This window comes from Hyla sarda, chromosome 4 (genome assembly GCF_029499605.1).
Source record: "Hyla sarda isolate aHylSar1 chromosome 4, aHylSar1.hap1, whole genome shotgun sequence".
In the NCBI taxonomy this organism is placed as follows: domain Eukaryota; kingdom Metazoa; phylum Chordata; class Amphibia; order Anura; family Hylidae; genus Hyla; species Hyla sarda.
In genome coordinates, this window is record NC_079192.1 from 295,385,626 (window position 1) to 295,404,096 (window position 18,471).

Genomic DNA, 18,471 nt, shown 5'->3' on the forward strand with positions numbered 1-18,471 from the left:
ATTAGTTCAGCTTTCAGGTGCTCCCGTGGGCTGGAAAAGGTGGATACAGTCCTAGGAGACTCTTTCCTAGGAATGTATCCACCTTTTCCAGCCCACCGGAGCACCTGAAGGCTGAACTAATTTACGCAGGATAAGTCATCAACTGCCGAGCCAAGAAGTTCGTGACGAATCAAATTTACTGTAAGTTCGCTCATCTCTAGTGGGGATGCACTGGTACAAATGCACTGAGTATGAGTACCAATACTTTTTTCAAGTACAGTGTTTCAAGTTACAATATTAATTGGTTCCAGGACAACCATTGTATGTTGAAACCATTGTATGTTGAGACCAGAACTCTATGGAAACCTGGTAATTGGTTCTAAAGGCACCAAAATGTCATCCAAAAATAGGAAAAAGTGAGAATTAAAGAAAAATAAGTAGGTAACTAATACAGATAAAGCAAATCCTTACATATAAAAGTAAGAAAGATCTGCTGGGAGCTGTAAATCACTGTCTATGTCAGTGTTTCCCAAGCAGGGAGCCTCCAGCTGTTGCAAAACTACAACTCCCCGTATGCCCGGACAGCCAAAGGCTGTCCGGGCATGCTGGGAGCTGTAGTTTTGCAACAGCTGGGGGAACCCTGCTTGGGAAACACTGGTCTATGTTGAGGACAGGATCTTCTTCGGGCAATGTCCTAAAAAAATAACATGGAGTCGCCCTCACCTGGTGTCCAAAGGAGCAGGTAACCCTGGTATAGGTAAAGTGTACAGAACATGTAATACCTCCCTATACTGTAGGGGGTGCTACCAGATATCAGTCAGTGCATACGCTTCAGTAATACAAGGGTTTTACCAGTGAATGTCCATTCTGATTGGTCGGTTCTTCCAGACACGTTTCACAGATCTGGACTGTCTGTACATTGTATGTTGAGTCTGGTTTCAACTTACAATGGTCCAGATAAGACCATTGTATGTTGAAACTATTGTATGTTGAGGTCATTGTAAGTTGAGGGATCACTGTACTCGCTAGTACAAATTACCAATATGGAAAAATGGTGATTACTGGCTGGTGTGATGGGAAATGAACATGCTGCAGTTAGCAATAAATAAATATAAATGAATAGTATCAGAATAGGAATCGGAACATCTAGGCAAGTATGAGCAGTTGTGAAAATGTCCAGAATCGGTGCATCACTAGTTGTGTAAAGCAATATAAACATTACATATTGCAAAACACAATATGTAATATTGTGGGTACAATAATTACCGTATATACTCGAGTATAAGCTGGGTTTTTCAGCATGATTTTTCGTGCTGAAAACGTCCCCCTCGGCTTATACTCGAGTGAACTCTCTGCCTGTCAATCCCTTCTCAGTGGTCTTCAACCTGCGGACCTCCAGATGTTGCAAAACTACAACTCCCAGCATGCCCGGACAGCCATCGGCTGTCCGGGCATGCTGGGAGTTGTATTTTTGCAAAAAAACACTATACGTAGATATGTTTAGGTCCCACGTCAGACCGCGCTCTGGCGCAAACACCACCCAGCATTCAAATATATCAAAAGAACAAAATAATAAATGTGTTCAGGGTAGTGCCTAAAATATAACTTTTATTGGGATCATTAAAAATCACCCATATATGTGTTTAATTCCAACACCATTAAAATAGGTATATACAGACCGCAGGGAGCAAGATCATGCTTGGAGGAAAGAGGGAAAAAACGCTCAACCTGTGCCACAGATGAATAGTAACTATTTGTTACCAATATCAATTGCCAATATATTATACCACCGACGCATTTCTACCATACGTTTCAATGGCGTCCTCAGGGAAACATATATAATATACTAGATCGGTATGAATAATCTTATATAGGTCCTTGGCATAGGTGACAGTCCGTCCTGCTGCAAAATAAATTGTACTGTCCCTATGTTTCCTGTAGGGACCAAATAACAGCAAAAATACATAGATAGTGATAGTTGTAGTTTTGCAACATCTGGAGGTCCGCAGGTTGAAGACCACTGATGAAGGGATTGACAGGCGGTGATGATGAAGGGGGGGATGAGGACGAGGGGGATGATGACAGGGTGATGATGAGGGGGGTCTGGATGATGACAGGGGGGGATGATGACATGGGGGGATGATGTATTTCTCACCCTAGGCTTATAGTCGAGTCAATAACTTTTCCTGGGTTTTTGGGGTGAAATTAGGGGCCTCGGCTTATATTTGGGTCGGCTTATACTCAAGTATATACAGTATTTATAAAACTTATATTAACACATTCATGACCATATAGGTCTTGTGCAGACTGTTTATATGTCTAGAAATGGACAGAATAGTTAAAATTTGTATTGAGTTATGGAGAAAAATTATCAATGTTGTATGAAAACTGGCATAAAAAGCCACACATTTTAGCAAACATTCTGTTGCAAACCAACCTTTTCCCATTTATCAAATAAAACATTGTAAAAAAAAAAAAAAAAAAAAGTAAACATATTTGGTATCGAGGCATGCATAATTGTCTGAACTGGGGATTTTTAATCACATCCAACAAAAATGTAATAAAAAGTGATCAAAAAGCCAGAACTACACAAAAATTGTACTGTTAAAAACTACAGCTCATGGCACATTAAATAAACTCTAACACAGTTCTGTAGGTAGAACAATAAAAAAGTTATAGAGGTCAGAACATATCAGTGAAAAAAAAAAAAAGTTGTGGGTCTTAGAAGTAACATAAGCCACAAATCAAAATTTATGGGGTCATGAAGGGGTTAATATGAGAAAATAAACAATAACACTTAAGAAGTAGTTTCACAAACTATTAGGGGCGACTTAAACCTGAAAAAGATGGCTGCAGATGTAAAGCGACTTGCTGCTTCCGTGTGTAGGAAATCTTAATGTGCATGCGCAAGATCTCCAAGCACAGAGGTCCAAGGTTTGTTGGGGGAAGACAAGTGGATATTGGGTTCGGATGTGCTACAATAAGAAGCATGCTGGCTATACCAGTGCACCTCAGGGCTAGGGAACACACTAGTGCACCAAACCATCTAATCTACGTGTTTACATTCCAAAGAATATCTTAACAATGGAGAAATTAAATAAAAAACAGCAAAAACGAATGTAATCAGCATCATCAAACTATTAGTCTGTACAGCAGACAGCAGGTTAGTGCGGGTGACACTGATTCCAGAATCCTAGTTTTAGATTTTTACATACAGATCCGCTTTCACATGATCTCTGTGAAGTTTTATGGCCAGTGTCACATTGCTGTCCCCTCCCCTGTACTTCCCTTTTCTTTAGCATTTTCTGTTCTCTTTATTGATGGAGTCCTTACAGCAGTTCTAAAAGCAAACATTTCGGTAGTCCCACCTTCTCCAGAAGTAATCGTGCTCTTCCTATATAGACACAATCACATAGTTAGAATGGTCTGATATGTAAAATAAGCATAACATACTGAAAAATGTTATTTGACAGCAGAAATGTTCGGGTGGTGAATAAAAAAATTAACATCAATGCAATTTTATTTTCCGCAATCCTTTTAAATATAATGTAATGATGAAGGCATACAAAGAGCAAAAATTTGTATAGTAATAAGATATACTTATAGCAGAATACATATATACTATACATAAAGAGAGAGAGAGAGAGAGCGAACAGGGAGGGGGGGGATATGAATATTGATGTAGAGGAGAGGGCGGTACTCAGGTTGTGGTACTGTGCTCATTGACCCAGATAATCCAATTAAAAGAAGCCAATCCTGGCACAGGCTTCTTGAATGCTCTTTGAAATTTCCAAGAGCATTCAAGAAGCCTGTGCCGGGACAGTTTTCTTTTACCATGAATATTAATGAGCAGAGCGGAGTGCCGACCCAACAACAGTGACATCACCATGTCTGGGAAAGAGAGTGTAGCTCTGCCTATATTAGCATACCACAAAACACAGCGGAACGCAACAACGAATGGGGAAAAGGTAGGTATCGTTTTGATCAGTGTTACCCACACTATAAGTATCAATAACAGGTTAGTGCGAGTGATACTGATGACAGATTTCCTTTAATTAATTTGTAGAAGATTAACTAAAGGGCAGCACGTAAAATCCAGTAAATATACATGAAAATTGTATGTGGAACTTGTAAAATATGGGCCTGTTCATAGTATTGACTTTAAAGGGGCACTATCTCTGGCAGCAGCACAAATACCGACCCACAACTTAAATAAATTATGGAGATCCCAGGTCCAGGGGTCCAAGTAAATACAGACATATGAGCAGCAGCAACACCGTAATAAAGTGCAAGATAGTGTCTTTATTCACACAACGTGAGGCGACGTTTCGGTTTGCTCACCAAACCATTTTCAAGCAACAAATGAAATATCAGGTGTCTTTTTATGGTCACGCAGGACCAAAACATCAATCAAATAATCAGTGTATAAATACATAAAAACATACAATATTAAAGATAAAGTGCAAGATGTGGCATTACAGGGAATATGAATACATGATTCAAATCATAATATATACAAAAACATACATAAAATAGTGCATATTATAGAAAAAGATCATATTCCCATTAATTAATAATTACGTGCAGCTGTGCATCATAACAGATGGGCGGGGGGATGGATCCTCTCACCACTGTAACTCCACTGTAACACTGTACTGTACTGTAGTGTACTGTAACACTGTACTCCATGCGGACGCCAAGTCCCGGCGTTTCCGGTGTCATGTATATATATATATATATATACATACACACAGTAATGGCCTTAAATGTTGGCACCCCTGGAATTTTTCTAGAAAATGAAGTATTTCTCACAGAAAAAGATTGCAGTAACACCTGTTTTGATATACACATGTTTATTCCCTTTGTGTGTATTGGAACTAAACCAAAAAAGGGAGGAAGAAAAAGCAAATTAGACATAATGTCACACCAAACTCCAAAAATGGGCTGGACAAAATTATTGGCACCCTTAACTTAATATTTGGTTGCACAACCTTTGGAAAAAATAACTGAAATCAGTCGCTTCCTATAACCATCAATAAGCTTCTTACACCTCTCAGCCAGGATGTTGGACTCTTCCTTTGTAAACTGCTCCAGGTCTCTCTTATTGAAAGGCGCCTTTTCCCAACAGCAATTTTAAGATCTCTCCACAGGTGTTCAATGGGATTTAGAGTGCATTCACACCACGTTTTTGCAATACAGTTCCCGTATACGTTTTCAATGTGAAAACCGTATGTCAAAAGATGCATCAGGTTGTGTCCGTTTTGCATCCTGTATGGTTTTGTCAGTTTTTTTCCCGTACCCAAAACCGTAGTCTACCACGTTTTTTGATCCTTGTGAAAAACTGTATTAAACCGAATACTTTTTTTTTTAACATGGAAGTCAATGGGAACCGTACAGAACCATATGTGCATACGGTTCCATACGATTTTTACCATACGGTTTTTGACTTTGCACAGTTTTTTTTCTTGGAATTTCAATCAAACAAGTGAAACTTTATTCAAAATGGAGTGAAAAGTTAAAAACGTATACTTTTTTTTCTAACAAAACGGATGCAACCGGACATCATTTTTCAAACCGTATACGATTTTTCACTGTATACGGGTTGAAACTTGTACACACGTTTTGATACAGTTTAGTCAGGTTTTGAGGAATCAGTTTTTCATCAAAAACCTGATACGAGAACTGTATTGCAAAAACGTGGTGTGAATGCAGCCTTAGATCTGGACTCATTGCTGGCCACTTCAGAACCATCCAGCGCTTTGTTGCCATCCATCTGATGTATGTTTGGGCCATTGTCCTGCTGGAAGACCCAAGATCTCGGATGCAATCCCAGCTTTCTGACACTGGGCTGTACAGTGAGACACAAAATCCGTTGGTAACCCTCAGATTTCATGATGCCTTGCACACATTCAAGGCACCCAGTGCCAGAGGCAGCAAAACATCCCCAAAACATAATTGAACCTCCACCATATTTCACTGTAGGTGCTGTGTTCTTTTCTTTTGTAGGCCTCATTCCATTTTCGGTAAACAGTAGAATGATGTGCTTTACCAAAAAGCTCTATCTGGATCTCAAGTAAATGTTCCGAATGCTGTTTTCACACTGCGGGGGTCGGCCACGCCCCTTGTGACATCATGGCCATGCCCCCTCAATACAAGTCTATGGGAGGGAGCGTGACGTCGAGTTCCATGTTCTTGTCCCAGTTCTTTGTCTATTTACCCTTCTATTGGTATTTAGTGGGTATACAGTCTGGTATGGGTCAGGGCTACAATGTTAATTTTTGTAGTGCAACTACAGTAATTGGTTTTAACAACTGATTACAGCTATATTGCATTATATTGAGTTGAAAGCAAACTTGTGGACAGCAGCTGTCCCTCACTGGTAAAATCAATCAGTAGTCTATGAAAAATTTCTGAAAAAAAGCTCTGATCTAACTATGCTAAAAACAAGCACTAAAACCCAGAAAGAAATTGCAATCGCAGCATATTGAGAGTATGATCTATTTTTTTTTTTTTACTGAAATCTTGTCGTGTTTTTCTTCCATTGAAGTTTATGATGCATTTCTAAAAAGTGTTTCACCAACATAAAAAACTTGGAAAGCTCTGGTTTAGACTTAGGCTATACATGCTGGAATGTTCGCACGGAGAATCTCAGTGTGGACATTCCAAAGAGTGTGGGTGCCAGCATTATCTGCAGGAGCTCCGACCACACAGGAATGTCTCAGAGACGGCTATGTACATTAGAATTTCTGTGCCGGAAACATCTGGCATGGAAATTCCGCTGTACACAGTGCAGCAGAATCCTATTGAATTCAATGGGACTCTGCTGCAGTGGAATTTCCGTGCGGACATTCCAAGTGGAATTCCACATGGAAATTCCCACGTGTTAACATGGCCTAAGCCTATTGCAGGGGTAGTGAGGTTTAGTTTATCTGGTGTGTAAAAGTTTGACCCAGCTTTACCTGATTTCTGAAAGACTAAAGGGGTTATTTATCATTCCCTGCACCAGTGCAAAGAGAAGTAAAAGTGTGCATTTTTTTGCAAAAGCCCTGTCTGTGCACAAGTTTTATGTGGAAAAAAAGGAGTGTGCACAGTTTACTACCAGCAGCACTATGGTACCCACTAGGGATGGGCCCCCTTTCTCAAATTGCCCCAAAGCAGCCACATGGTATCATTTACTAATGAACTGGAGAAAGGCCTGGAAAATGTGCTGCCTGCATTAAAAAATATTTTCACTTGATACATGATTGTGCATTTTTATCAAGTTTTTTAAAATACAATTCAACATCTTCTTACCCTATCTGGTTTGGAAAAACTTGGTTATCAAGCAATACTGAGTTCTAAAAATCTATCTTATTATGCAACAATATGTGTAAAGGAAATATTCATTCGACATGCCACGAGACAGTCTCATTTCCTGATTCATGTTAATATGAGTACCAAGAAGTGCAGGGCTGAAAAAGTTAAAGCAGATGTTTCATTTACATGCTTACCATTTCCTGGTGGGGAAGATTTTCACAATACATCACAAGATGAAAACTTATTGGTGCTAATTGTGAAACTGAATGACACCATATGTACAAGATTATAATACACTGCTCAAAAAAATAAAGGGAACACTTAAACAACATAATGTAACTCAATTTCACATGCTGCTGTGCAAATGGAACAGACAACCTGTGGAAATTATAGGCAATTAGCAAGACACCCCCATTAAAGGAGTGGTTCTGCAGGTGGTGACCACAGACCACTTCTCAGTTCCTATGCTGCCTGGCTGATGTTTTGGTAACTTTTGAATGCTGGCGGTGCTTTCACTCTAGTGGTAGCATGACAGGGAGTCTACAACCCACACAAGTGGTTCAGGTAGTGCAGCTCATCCAGAATGACACATCAATGCGAGCTGTAGCAAGAAGATTTGCTGTGTCTGTCAGCGTAGTGTCCAGAGCATGGAGGCGCTACCAGGAGACAGGCCAATACATCAGGAGATGTGGAGGAGGCCGGGGGAGGGCAACAACCCAGCAGCAGGACCGCTACATCTGCCTTTGTGCGAGGAGGAGCAGGAGGAGCACTGCCAGAGCCCTGCAAAATTACCTCCAGCAGGCCACAAAAAGTGCATGTGTCCACTGAAATTGTCAGAAACAGACTCCATGAGGGTGGTATGAGGGCCCGATGTCCACAGGTGGGGGTTGTGCTTATAGCCCAACACCATGCAGGATGTTTGGCATTTGCCAGAGAACACCAAGATTGGCAAATTCGCCACTGGTGCCCTGTGCTCTTCACAGATGAAAGCAGGTTCACACTGAGCACATGTGACATAGTTAGAGTCTGGAGACGCCATGGAGAACGTTCTGCTGCCTGTAACATCCTCCAGCATGACCGCTTTGGCGGTGGGTCAGTAATGGTGTGGGGTGGCATTTCTTCGGGGGGTTGCACAGCCCTCCATGTGCTTGCCAGAGGAAGCCTGACTGCCATTAGGTACCGAGATGAGATCCTCAGACCCCTTGTGAGACCATATGCTGGTGCGGTTGGCCCTGATGCAAGACAATGCTGGAACTCATGTGACTGGAGTGTGTCAACAGTTCCTGCAAGAGGAAGGAATTGATGCTATGGACTGGCCCGCCCGTTCTCCAGACTTGAATCCAATTGAGCACATCTGGGACATCATGTCTTACTCCATCCATGCTTTAGTCCAGGTCTGGGAGGACATCCCTCAGGAGACCATCTGCCACCTCATCAGGGGCATGCCCAGGCATTGTAGGGAGGTCGTACGGGCACGTGGAGGCCACACACACTATTGAGCCTCTTTTTGAGTTGTTTTAAGGACGCTACATCAAAGTTGGATCAGCCTGTAGTGAGGTTTTCCACTTTGATTTTGAGTGTGACTCCATATCCAGACCTCCATGGGTTGATAAATTTGATTTCCATTAATAATTTTTGTATGATTTTGTTGTCAGCGCATTCAACTATGTAAAGTCGAAAGTATTTCATACGATTAGTTCATTCACTCAGATCTAGGCTAGTGTTCCCTTTATTTTTTTGAGCAGTGTACTACTTGTGGAATAATTACAATATGATTGACCGAGCAGGTTGTCACTCACAGCTCACCTCCGAGGGTGGGGGCAGTTCTGCCCCCAAGGACTCATAAGTTGTTAGGGCCCATACAGGTAATCGCGGTCTGCAGAAGATCACCCTGCGATCAGACACTTATCGCCTATCCTGTGGATAAGGGATTAGTTTAATTCCCCAGATTACCCCTTTAAAGGGAGAGACACCTAACGGTTAATGTCTTCCTGCATCTGAAGGAGTAGGACCTAAGGTTCTTTAGCAACAGTAAAATAAGACAATGCATTCAAAGCTTTAGCTAGATCAGAAATAAAAACCTCTGCACATAACGTTATTAATTCTGTGATCCATATGGTTGCCAAATATGACCTATCATCACTGGATACAGTGGAATGCTTAAAAAAAACTTAGAAACAGCAACATCACTTTCAGAGATCACCCTATTCATCATAACTTCATAAGAACTGAATTAACTTTAAAGGGGTACTCCACTGCCCCAGCGTTCAGAACATTTAGTTCCGAAAGCTGGGTGCGAGCTGCGAGGTTGTTACCTCACGGCCACGTCCCCTCAAAGCGAGTCTATTGGAGGGGGCAAACACCCCCTGCCATAGACTTGCATTGTGGGGGGGTGTCGTGATGTCACAAGGGGCGTGGCCATGACGCCACGCCCCCACAGCCCGCACCCAGCTTTCGGAACTAACGCTGGGGCAGTGGAGTACCAATTTAAAAGCGGTAACCTGTTATTAAAGCAGTCATCACCCACAATATTAGACTATACACATGTATTAAAGCTTTTATCCATAGTAACAATTTATGGTTGGAAAATGGTTGATCAACAACAGGAAATTCATTAGACTTGCAGACTGCACAGAGCTCATATTTACTACCATTGTGCAGTGTAGTATTAACCAACAGGATCTGCATAATATGTGTCTACAATTCTTAAAAGCTTCTTAGGTTCAGAGCCGTAAAACATCTGCAGAGAGATATTCACAAATTTGAAGGGGTACTCCGCCCCTAGACATCTTATCCCCCTATCCACGCCCCCTTCCATAGACTTGCATTGAGGGGGCCGGGTGTGACGTCACACGGGGGCGGAGTCGTGACATCACGATCTTCAGTCCCTGTGGTCAGGATGGTATTAGCCTGAGGGCCTCCAGCGGTTCCGGAAGCCGTTACAGGTGGGTGCCGCATGGTAAAATGCGGGGGTCCCCAGCAGCGGGACCCACGCGATCGGACATCTTATCCCCTATCCTTTGGATAGGGGATAAGATGTCTAGGGGTGGAGTACCCCTTTAATATATAACACATCTAATGCCCCAACGGGTGTGGACTCAATATGCCACTTATTGGTTTGGCTTTGGGCCAAATTTGGGAGCAGAGTTTAAGTGTTCCCCTGGTTTTCATCCTTTATCCTGCTCCAGGATGCAGAAGCTGGTGTTAGCCACACGGAAGACACCAATTTGCTACCAGTAGAGTGGTCACGGTATGTGGCAGGTGGCCAAGCAGGCCAGAACATCCCAGTGCCAACCAATGGGAATACAGGCAGTTAGGTCAGCTGATGCTTTAGATGGAATAAGCACAGCCACATCATCAGATGAAGATAAAACACAGGCACTTATGAGCAGATCAGGCACCTTCGCTGTAGAACAAAGTACACTATTGCTCAGGCACCACAAGAAGGGAAGAGCGCTCTCATATAGGTGGTGCCTGGAAGGGATTGTGTGGACAGGAATAAGGGATTTGCACAGATCCTTAAAGGTACAGCTTGTGCTCATGTGCCGCTCCTGTGAGTTGTGCCAGAAACTGTCACTGCTTGCAACAGTATAGAGGAGAATGTCCGCAGAAGGAAGCAGGAGCCGTGTGTGTGGTTGGCCAAGGTAAGCAGCAGGATACACTTCATGTTGGCGTGTTGGCGGCTGTGCTACTATATATATCTATAGGACACAGGGGTAAATTTACACCCTTGACGTATGGGAATTAGTGTACCCTGCAGGAGCTGCAGGAGCTTCATAGCGGTGAGTGATGGCTACTATAAGTAGCTGGACACTCACCGCTATTGACGGGAAGTGGTGATCCCACGGTTGCCCGTCATTAAAGTGTATGTAGTAGCCCTTGGGGGGTGTATGGTAGTGGTGGTATGGTAACGGTATATGAGGGGTTAATATTAACCCTGTCACTCGTGACGCCAGGGTGAGGGGTGCTATTACTGAAGTATAGCTTCGGCCTATCGCCGCCCTTCCCAGAAACGACAGGCGTATGCAGATAATGACTGAAGGTCCACACTGGAGTTAACTTGAACTGGAGTAAACTTTACTCTTGAACTTGCGGTACATTCAGAATACAGTAACAGTCTCTGTAATACACTTCTATAGACTTCAATGACTGACAGTTGCTGTGGACCTTGCGTCTTTTGCAGGTTAATAGAATCAAGGTAATTGGTGCATGAATCTGTCCGGATTTAGGGGTAGATTAGGTCCGGTAGTCCCGCAGAGTGTTTGGGGATTGATACACTCAATAACTATAATTGTTCAGCCGTTGCCGCAAGGCTCAGGCCTAACTCACTGCGATTACTGCTGTACAGGTTTTCTCTCATCAAGAGCACAGGAGCAAGAGAACTAAAATGGCTGCCGCGTCCCTTATATGGACAGGGGGTGGAGCCTAATTTGATAGGTCCAAGGTCAGCTGTCACTCACTGTCACACAGGCTTCTGGGTGATCATCTGACTTACTATACACATAATAAAACCAAAACGAGGCTAGCAATACAAAAGTGAGGCCTGGAACGCATCCAGAGTGAGGCTTGGAACGCATCACATGACCCGAAGGCCCTGCGACACCATGGAACCAAGTAATTAACCATTTATTTACATATATTATGCTATTTACATTAACCTATGCATAAATTACTAATTATATACTAGAATAGAGGCGACTAGGGGTAGACTGGATTAATAGGGATCCCTACGTCCTAGGGACTCTGGCTATGGGGACCCATAAACAAATAAGTACCGTATAGAATGCGGTACTGGGACACCACATGTACCTTTCATATCACAGAAAAAAAAGAATGCTAATATATGTTACTCACTAGGTCATGCAGATTCTTTTCATTTTTTTATGTGTCTAGTATCTGTATTTGGTGAACAAATCCCTCTGTTCAGCTGCTCACTCATTCTGACATCCACTGCTCAGGAAGGGGCACTTTCCTGCAAACACTGAGCCTGCCCTCTTTCAGCATGCATTCACCTCTTCCCTGAGTCAGCTGTGCTGTGCTTGGTCTCTTCATTCAATCACTGCAGGCTGTTCTGTAATCCCTCCTCTCTGTTTTCAGACAGAAGTCTGATAGGACAGGAGAGACCAGCCTGTGCTTCAGCTGCAGCTGAGCAGGATTATGTTCTGAATGGTATGGGGTCCTCCAGGGACCTTTTTATTTATAAGCCATGATTTCGATAAAAAGGAGCTAAACATTTTTTATGAAGTATATTAGAAAGATTAATGTTTTGCCAAGATGAACAACATATGAAAAGTTTTTGAATCTGACAGTGCTCATGTAACATCCCAACTAGCTCAGTCAGGAGTCCTGTGAGCTAAAATGGTGAAAGAGGGTCCCCTTACCTGCCTTCCGCCACTGGATTGCTGATTCACTGATGCAGTTTGGCTTACCCAGGCTGTATCAGTGAAGCGCTGATCACACTGCACAATGCTATGCAATAGGCATAGCATTGTACAGTAAATGCAATCTAATGATTGCATGTAAAAGTCCCCTAAGTTGTTATGAAATACTTTTCTACCAATATATATATATATATATATATATATATATATATATTTAAAACTCAGTGACCCAGATTTATCAAACTATGTGAGAGTAAAAGTGGAGTGATTTTTCCCACAACAGCCAATCACAGTTCAGCTTTCACTTTACCAGAGCTCGTTAGCTGAGCTTTGATTGGTTGCTGTGGGAAAAATCACTCCAGTTTTTCACTCACACAGTTTGATAAATCTGGGCCAATGGGGGAGATTTATCAAAACCTGTGTAGACGAAGAGTGGTGCAGTTGCCCATAGCAACCAATCAGATTTCCTCTTTCATTTTTAAAGAGGCCTATGGAAAATGAAAGAAGCAACCTGATTGGTTGCTATGGGCAACTGCACCGCTCTTCCTTTACACAGGTTTTGATCAATCTCCCCCAATGTGTGTATGTGCATATGTATGTGTGTATGTACCAGCATCACTTCCAAATGGCCAAAGATATTTCCATGAAACTTGGTACACATGTTACTTATATGTCAACTAAAAATATAGGATATATTAATTAACCCTTACTCACCCCCATTTGCCAGGGTCTGGGTTTTTGTTTAAAGTCCCATACAAGTCTGTGGGAAATATATGTTACTGCATAACTTCCAAACGGCTGGAGATATTTCCATAATACTTGGTCACATGTTACTTATATCTCCACAAAAAATATCCCCACCTCCCAACTCAACTAAAAGAGTTGTCCCACGTGTGTTCAGCCCTGTTTGTTCATTGAGGTTTAGGGGCGGGACCGCATGCTGGCAAGCCTATGAAGCACTGTCCCGCCCCCAAACCTCACTAAACACACAGGGCTGCTGCTGGCTAGCCCTGTGTGTATGCTCATCACAGAATACACATCGTATTTCTCGCTGCGCAGCACATTTTGCACAGCGTGAAATACGTTGCGTTAGCGCTACGTGGGACCTTAGCCAAAAAGGTGAGAAGTAAAAAAGACACCAAAATTTAAATTGGCTATGTCCTCAAGGGCAAAATTGGCTGTGTCCTTAATGGAAAAACATATAAATTGCAGCACTGTAGATAACAACATGGTTTGTATATTTGTAATATAAAATGGTTAAAAAATTTGTATATTTTTAGGTGTGTCTCTTGTGTGTCTCTTGTAAGGAGACCAAATACAGGAAGTGAGGCAAGGACATGCAGGGAGGGCTTTGTGCAGGCTTCTGGCTTGTCAATCATCCTGATGTGTGAGCCAGGACTGTGTTATAGAGCCTCAGTTCACAGAGCCCTGCTTGTCCTCACTGCACAGAGCCCTGCTTGTCCTCAGTGCACAGAGCCCTGCTTGTCTTCAGTGTACAGAGCCCTACTTGTTCTCAGTGCACAGACCCCTGCCTGTCCTCTGTGCACAGAGCCCTTCTTGTCCACCCACACTTCATGTATTTTGTCACTCAGAGACACACAGACAATAGTTGCCAGGATTTTTCACCCAGAAATATACACATTTTTTACAAATATACATAAATTCTTATTATCTATAGTATATAAAAAGTTTTTGCAAATTACATGTAGACTGTAAGATCGCCTTTCCACATGCTGGTGAACACATTTGGTGGAAACCATGCCTCCATGCGATCACCAATGGCTCTGCGATGTTGGTTATAATCCTGGCCATTGATAACCACACAGGGCATCATTTTGGCCGCATAAATTTACCAACATTTGGGCACACGGCCTTAGGGTAATCCTACATAGTCAAGCCATCATTGGACATCGCCTGGTGGAGACCACTGTGATTCACAGCTTTTTCCGGACGATCGGGTCACTGGTGACCCGATCGCCTGGAAAATAAGGATGATCGGAGCTGTCAGAAACAGCCCCGACTATCCTGAATGATAGGAGCGAGGTGGCAGGGGTGCCACTCCTCCTATCCCCTGCCATTGGTCAGTCAGGACTGACCGACCAATGGCAGGAGGGGGCAGGGGAGTCAAAAGTAATGATCCCCCATTCTGCTGTTCCCTGGAAGTGCGGGGTTACCTTGGTGATGGCTGCCCGGACTCAGCGGCGGCAGTGGCGGTGAGCGTGACCAGCAGGAGTGGGGGCAGCGGGAGATGTGACCGGCGGCAGCGGCGGGACAGCAGATGTGACCGGCGGTGGTGGGGATGGTGCAGGCCACAGCCTTTGGCTGCCTGGGCATGCTGGGGGTTATAGTTATGCAACATCTGGGGGGCTGCAAACTGTGATCCTCCAGATGTTGCAAAGCTACAACTCACAGCATGCCCAGACAGCCCAGGCATGCTGGGAGTTGTAGTTCTGCTACATCTGGGCCTCCAGATGTTGCAAAACTACAAGGTCCAGCATGCCTGGACAGTCTGGGCATGCTGGGAGTTGTAGTTTTGCAACATCTGAAGGGCCACAGTTTGGAGACCACTATACAGTGTTCTTCAAACTATGGCACTCCAGATGCTGCAAAACTACAATTCTCAGCATGCCCAGTCTGTCCAGGCATGCTGGGTGTTGTAGTTCTGCAAAATGTGGCATTTCAGATGTTGTCCAACTACTACTCCCAGCATGCTTGGACAGTCTGGGCATGCTGGGATTTGTAGTTTTGAAACATCTGTAGGGCCACAGTTTGGAGACCACTACAGTTTGTAAAATTACAACTCCCAGCATGCATGGTCTGTCGGTGCATGCTGGGAGTTGTACTTTTGCAACAGCTGGATGTTTGCCCCCCCCCCTTCATGTACAGGGTACATTCTCACGAGCGGGGGTTTACAGTGAGTTTCCCACTGCAAATTTAACTCAACTCTGCTTAAACTCCCAGTGGGAAACTCGCTGTAAACCTCCAACTGTGCACATGTACCCTAAAAACACTAAACTACACTACACTAACATAAAATAAAAAGTAAAACACTAAATATACATATACCCCCAACCCCCCTCCCCAATAAAATTGAAAAATGTCTCCTACGGCACTGTTTCCTAAATGGAGCCTCCAGCTGTTGCAAAACAACAACTTCCAGCATTGCCAGAAAGCAATTGACTGTCCAGGCATTTGGGATATACTGCCGTAGGGTATTTTTTGGTGGTGGAGGAAAGCGACATGCTTGCATCCGGGTCCGCCCCTATGCAGATCCCTAATTTAGGCCTCAAATACGCATGGCGCTCTCCCACTCCTGAGCCTTGTCGTATTTCAAGGCAACAGTTTACTGCCACATATGGGGTATTTCTGTACTCGGGAGTAATTGCACTACAAATTTTTGGGGGATTTTTCTCCTTTTACCCTTATAAAAGGAAGGTGACATGTTTCGAGATTGGCTTAGCCTTAATAATCAATGGTGTTTTTATCAATGTGATCGATTTGTGGAATATAAGGCAGTGGGGAACTACCACTATCGAAAATAAACGTTATACTTAGTGTTATAGTTTGAAGGCCATCACAGGACACTTGTAGATATCTTAAGTGTTCTGACAACATCATTCTTTCTCTTGCTGTTCTTAATACTAGATATGCTAAGAATGTAAATATTAGCTTGTATAGTACAAGTTCAAGATGATGACTCTCCTCAGTGGTGAAAAATATAGCAGGTTTGGTGACCTGTGAATAAGGACAGTTTAAGGACAGCACGTAAACTATTAAGTTTTAGGTACAGTCTACAAGATTGCATATAACTTGACCCAGTGACCCAACTTTACTATTCCCACCCCACAAAATCAATTTTTAACTCTACCAAGTGGGTAAGTCCACAGGTTATTCTCAAAACCCTACAAATTTATTATTTGAAACCTATGTAAAAATGCTGGTTTTATTTCACATATCATTTAGATGTTTTTTGGCAAACTTCAGACGGGCCTAAATATGTGATTTCTTGAGCAGAGGGACCTTGCAAACAACGTAGGATTTCAGTTTTTTGCGGCATAGTGTGTTACTAATTGTTTTCTTGGTCACTATGTGTCAGACCCAAGATACATGTGTATTATAATTGTATTTGTGTATAATGTATAATCTAAGGCATGGGTGAGGGTTCATTCAGACTGTGTATTTGTTTTTGTGTATTCCAGTTTTATTGGGGGGTCTGTTTATCTGTGTTATACCTCCTTTGAAGTCAGGCACTCTGGCCATCATAAAACAAACTAAAATAAGGGACCAGGAAAGAGGGATAGCAGTTCCCCCCCCTCCGGGGTCAGATGAATTCCCTTTTCCCTCCTAAAAAGCCACTATAAAACTGAGATGCTGGACAAACCTTTGTTCAAGCCTGTGGCAAAAGCTGACAAGACATGCTAAGATACAGCTGGACTCTCACTCACAAGGACTGCTATACCATTATGCTGTAAGGACTTTCTTTTTGTTTTCTGAACTTGTCTTGCTGAACTCTTTTATATATTTTTGTACCACGTAGCACTGTGATACCTAAATATAGGAGCTCACCTTTCTGAAGGGAGCTCTGGTGAAACACGTTTATCAAAGGGTTAATTTGGAGACTTGCTGGGACTAGCAGTGGATACCCAGAGGTCTGGTGACTTTAACCCTTGCACCATCACACTCTCTCTAGCATCTTGGCTGGACCGATAGGTTGAGATTGTGACAACTGGTGGCAGCATCGGGATATACTTAGAGATTTTTAGTGCTTGCTGGATTTTACCTATAAGGAAATCATAGCGCTAAAAGAAATTGTATACATATTCTTGTGTGTAAATTCCATAGACAGAGCTCAGTGCTGGTTTAAAAGACATACAAAAAGAGTGCAAGACAGTTCTGCTCTCCCCATCGCCTGTTGTACCTCCTCTGTCTCATCTAGGAAATATGGAAGCATATCGCAAGCAGTCCAAGCCTGCACTGGAGCTTATGTGCCAAAAAAAGGAGATCCCTACTGCGGGAAAGAACAAGGAACCACTTATTGCTGATCTTGTGGAGTTTGATGCCCGTGCAGCAGAGCTGAGTGACATGAGACAAAGTCATACAGCTGGAACTGCCATCCAAGGACTGATATCTCCTGGGGAACGCAACAACATTACACCTATCAGGACAGTGCGCCACATGAGGCCTTGGACTCTTATATGCGGACTGCCTTACAACACCTTGGGAATGTGGATGCTAATATGAAACTCCAACTGCTTCTCCAGTACCAAACTGCAGATAGAGGCACAAGTCACAGAGACAGAGGCACAAGCTGCAGAGAGAGAGGCGGCAGAAAGAAAGGCCCAGTGCGGAGGCATTATTTGGAGGTTCTGAGGCTGAAAGGGGATGCTTTATCTGCATGCAGTGATGTGCAGGATCAAGGAGACCACAAACCTCACTTGGAATGTTTCCCCATGTTGGAGAAAGATGGTGATCTGCATGTGTTCCTGAAGGGATTTTAAAAGGCAATTGCCGGCAATTCCATCTACCTAAGGAACAGTGGGGATGATATCTAACCTCATGGTTGCAAGGGAAAGCTCTGAATGGGTTTGCTTCTCTTCCCTCTGAAAGTGACCAGGACTATGAGGCAATAAAATCTGCCCTGCTAAAAAGTTTAAATTTGACTCCAGAGGCTTATGGGAAAAGATTTCGGACTTTGCAACAAAGCACCACAGAAAGCTGCACTGAACATGCAGGTCAGCTAAGGACTGTATGCAGGCAATGGACTGGGGGCCTACAAGTCACTATTTATGAGGCCTTTGATGCCAGAGAGTGGATT

At 43.1% G+C, this 18,471-nt stretch overlaps 2 protein-coding genes across 6 annotated transcripts in view; one reads left to right on the forward strand and one right to left on the reverse strand.

Annotated features, from left to right (window-relative positions):
* DRAM1 (DNA damage regulated autophagy modulator 1) overlaps positions 1-3,331 on the reverse strand; it is a 41,159-nt gene extending 37,828 nt beyond the window's left edge. Inside the window, exon 1 of the mRNA XM_056574583.1 lies at positions 3,313-3,331. The gene's annotated coding sequence lies outside the window, so the exon portion shown is untranslated. The remainder of the gene's footprint in view (positions 1-3,312) is intronic.
* A 477-nt stretch (positions 3,332-3,808) lies between these two features.
* The window catches only part of LOC130369386 (speedy protein 1-A-like), a 33,013-nt gene continuing 18,350 nt past the window's right edge, over positions 3,809-18,471 (forward strand). Inside the window, exon 1 of one of the 5 annotated variants that reach the window (XM_056574575.1) lies at positions 3,809-3,947. In XM_056574575.1, coding sequence (XP_056430550.1) covers positions 3,937-3,947 — 11 coding nt within the window. In that variant the 5' untranslated portion in view covers positions 3,809-3,936. Of the gene's footprint in view, positions 3,948-10,507; positions 10,920-11,761; positions 11,890-13,148; positions 13,213-13,236; positions 13,310-18,471 lie in introns of those variants that run through there. The other 4 variants (XM_056574572.1, XM_056574577.1, XM_056574573.1 and 1 more) reach the window with 4 other exon arrangements.